The sequence below is a fragment of the Brassica napus genome, unplaced genomic scaffold, assembly GCF_020379485.1.
Source record: "Brassica napus cultivar Da-Ae unplaced genomic scaffold, Da-Ae ScsIHWf_683;HRSCAF=994, whole genome shotgun sequence".
Classification (NCBI taxonomy): Eukaryota; Viridiplantae; Streptophyta; class Magnoliopsida; order Brassicales; family Brassicaceae; genus Brassica; species Brassica napus.
The window spans coordinates 32501-35000 of NW_026016738.1; the positions used below are offsets into that span (position 1 = coordinate 32501).

At 34.8% G+C, this 2500-nt stretch overlaps 1 protein-coding gene across 1 annotated transcript in view; it reads right to left on the bottom strand.

Moving 5' to 3' along the window:
• Positions 1 to 1687, bottom strand: part of LOC125605025 (photosystem I assembly protein Ycf3) — a 2691-nt gene extending 1004 nt beyond the window's left edge. Inside the window, exons 1-2 of the mRNA XM_048775077.1 lie at positions 1399 to 1687; positions 440 to 667 (exon numbers count right to left, since the gene is read on the bottom strand). Of these exons, the coding sequence (XP_048631034.1) occupies positions 440 to 667; positions 1399 to 1522 (352 nt within the window). The 5' untranslated portion in view covers positions 1523 to 1687. The remainder of the gene's footprint in view (positions 1 to 439; positions 668 to 1398) is intronic.
• Positions 1688 to 2500: the final 813 nt, after the last annotated feature.

Here is a 2500-nt window from a genome sequence, read left to right on the forward strand (position 1 = left end):
AATTTATATAGAATCGTTGAAAAAGACTTTTTTTCATACTTCATATCATAAAAAAGAAAAAGACTTACTGTCTTTAGGATCTGATGCTACACCGCTGCTCAATACCTTAGGGGATCCACTCTATTACATAAGTAGATTTCTAAGATTTATCTCATATTATGATATAAATAAACAGCTCTTGTTGTATCGGTCCAAAACCTTTCCAGTTGATCTTTACGGTGCTTCCTCTATCAATTAAATCTTTTTTTATCCATAGAAAATAAAGTATTTAGGCATATCTAGTCTTCACTTCATATTTCGATCCATGAAGTTTATTTATTTGCTACAGCTGATAAAAAATCGTTTTGGACGATGCTTATGTAGAAAGCCTTTTTTTTTTTCTAGTATTTCATTGACTAGCTGTTCGTTCTTTTTTTCTATAGTGGAGATAGTCGCACGTAATGACAGATCACAGCCATATTATTAAAAGCTTGTGGTAAAAAGGGGTTTCGTTCTAATGCCCGAAAATAATATTCTAAAGCTTTGGTATGTTCCCCATTACTTGTGTGGATAAGGCCTATATTATAGAGTATATAACTTCGATCATAGGGGTCAATTTCTAGTCGCATAGCTTCATAATAATTCTGTAATGCTTCCGCATAATTTCCTTCAGATTGAGCCGACATCCGTTACGGTCGTCATTCGCTTTAACGAATTCTCCGTTTCAGAACCGTATGTGAGATTTTCATCTCATACGGCTCCTCCTTTAGGTGCATAATGAAAATAATAAATATATGGATATGGAAAAATTTGATGTCATTATGAACTAAGCGGGGCTAATGTTTTTACAAGAAATCCCTAGCCAACCTTCTTGTAAAAGATCTTTTCTTACTACCAAGTGGATTCATATTCATACTAGATAAAAATAAAAAAGGAAACTCTAACAATTTCTTTGTTCTCAACGCCCCTAAATTTCCAGGAATTAGTCACTTCAACAGTCTTCAATGGTTATACGGGTATCCAAAGTACGGACGAGATGGATGTTTATTGTTCCAACCATTTTAATTAGTCCCAATCCCAAAGAAGAAGAAAGAAAAGGAATCTTTTTGAAGAAAGTTTTCGTGTTGTTGATTTCTCGGCGTAGTGCTTCTTCCCCTGTGCCTCCTATTCGTATATTGTATTAGTCTAGTAGGATTGATCTGTAATACGGGAACCGTAGGTAAAAAACCTTTTGCTCAATACTAGAATTCATAATTGAAGCATCTAAGGCTGCACTAATCGTGGATACATGACAGAAGGGATTGCTTTTTTATATTATAAACTTCACCTTCAAAAGCGTAGATTTTTTTCAATACTCATTTTTTTCTATTCCAAATCGGTGAGAAATAGAAAAAAATGATAATGATAATCAAATCGCACCATCTCTGTAATAAGTAAATGCCTCTTTTTCTCCGGAAGTTGTCGGAATGACTCGTAATAAGATATCGGCTACAATTGTAAAGGTTTTATCAATAAAATTTCCATTTATACGCGATCTTGGCATAGGTAGTAATCCATTCTATAACTCTTTTTATTTCCTTTAACTTTTCTTTTGTGAGAAAATTTTCTCACAAACAAAGGAATTTTATAGTACGAACTAACATAAAAGCGGACTCGTTTTTTATAAAAAAATATTCTATCTACTTCCAATTTTTCTAGATATAAAATCTACATTTCTTTGCTATGGAAAATGCTGGGAAGAGCAAACAAGGGATCCAAACCTCCCTACCAATCTATGATACATGAATAGGAAAAAGATTCCCCGACAAAATCCCTTACCTTGTCCCTTTTTAGTTTTAATCAAAAAAGCGGGCAAAGGGGAGTTGTCCGAACTCTTGTTTTTAGTGATTTTTTTTTACTTCACTTAGGTTTTTTAAGTCTGGCGAGAGTAATATTCTACGACAAGCAATTCATTTATTTTCAAACCGACGCATTTCCTATCTATTATTTGATTGACTAACCCTTCATATTGGAATGTGTGAAGAGTCAGATGGTTTGGCAATTCCTCGGGGGCAGATGACTCAAGAAGATTTTGAACCAAAGTTCTAGAGTTTTGTTCATCCTTCACTGTAATAATATCTCGGGGTTTGCATCGATAACTTGGTATATCAACTATACGACCATTAACTAAAATATGCCCATGGTTAACTAATTGGCGCGCTTGAGGAATAGTCAAAGCCATACCCAACCGAAAAAGGATGTTATCCAAACGCATTTCAAGTAATTGTAATAAAACTTGACCCGTTGACCCCTTAGCTTTTCCGGCGATACGAACATATTTAAGTAATTGGCGTTCTGTAAGACCATAATGAAAACGCAATTTTTGTTTTTCTTCTAAACGAATACGATATTGAGATTTTTTTCCGGAGCGTGATTGGTTTCTAAGATCGCTTCCTGCCCTAGGCCTTTTACTAGTTAGTCCCGGTAAAGCCCCCAGACGGCGTATTTTTTTAAAACGAGGCCCTCGGTAACGTGACATAAA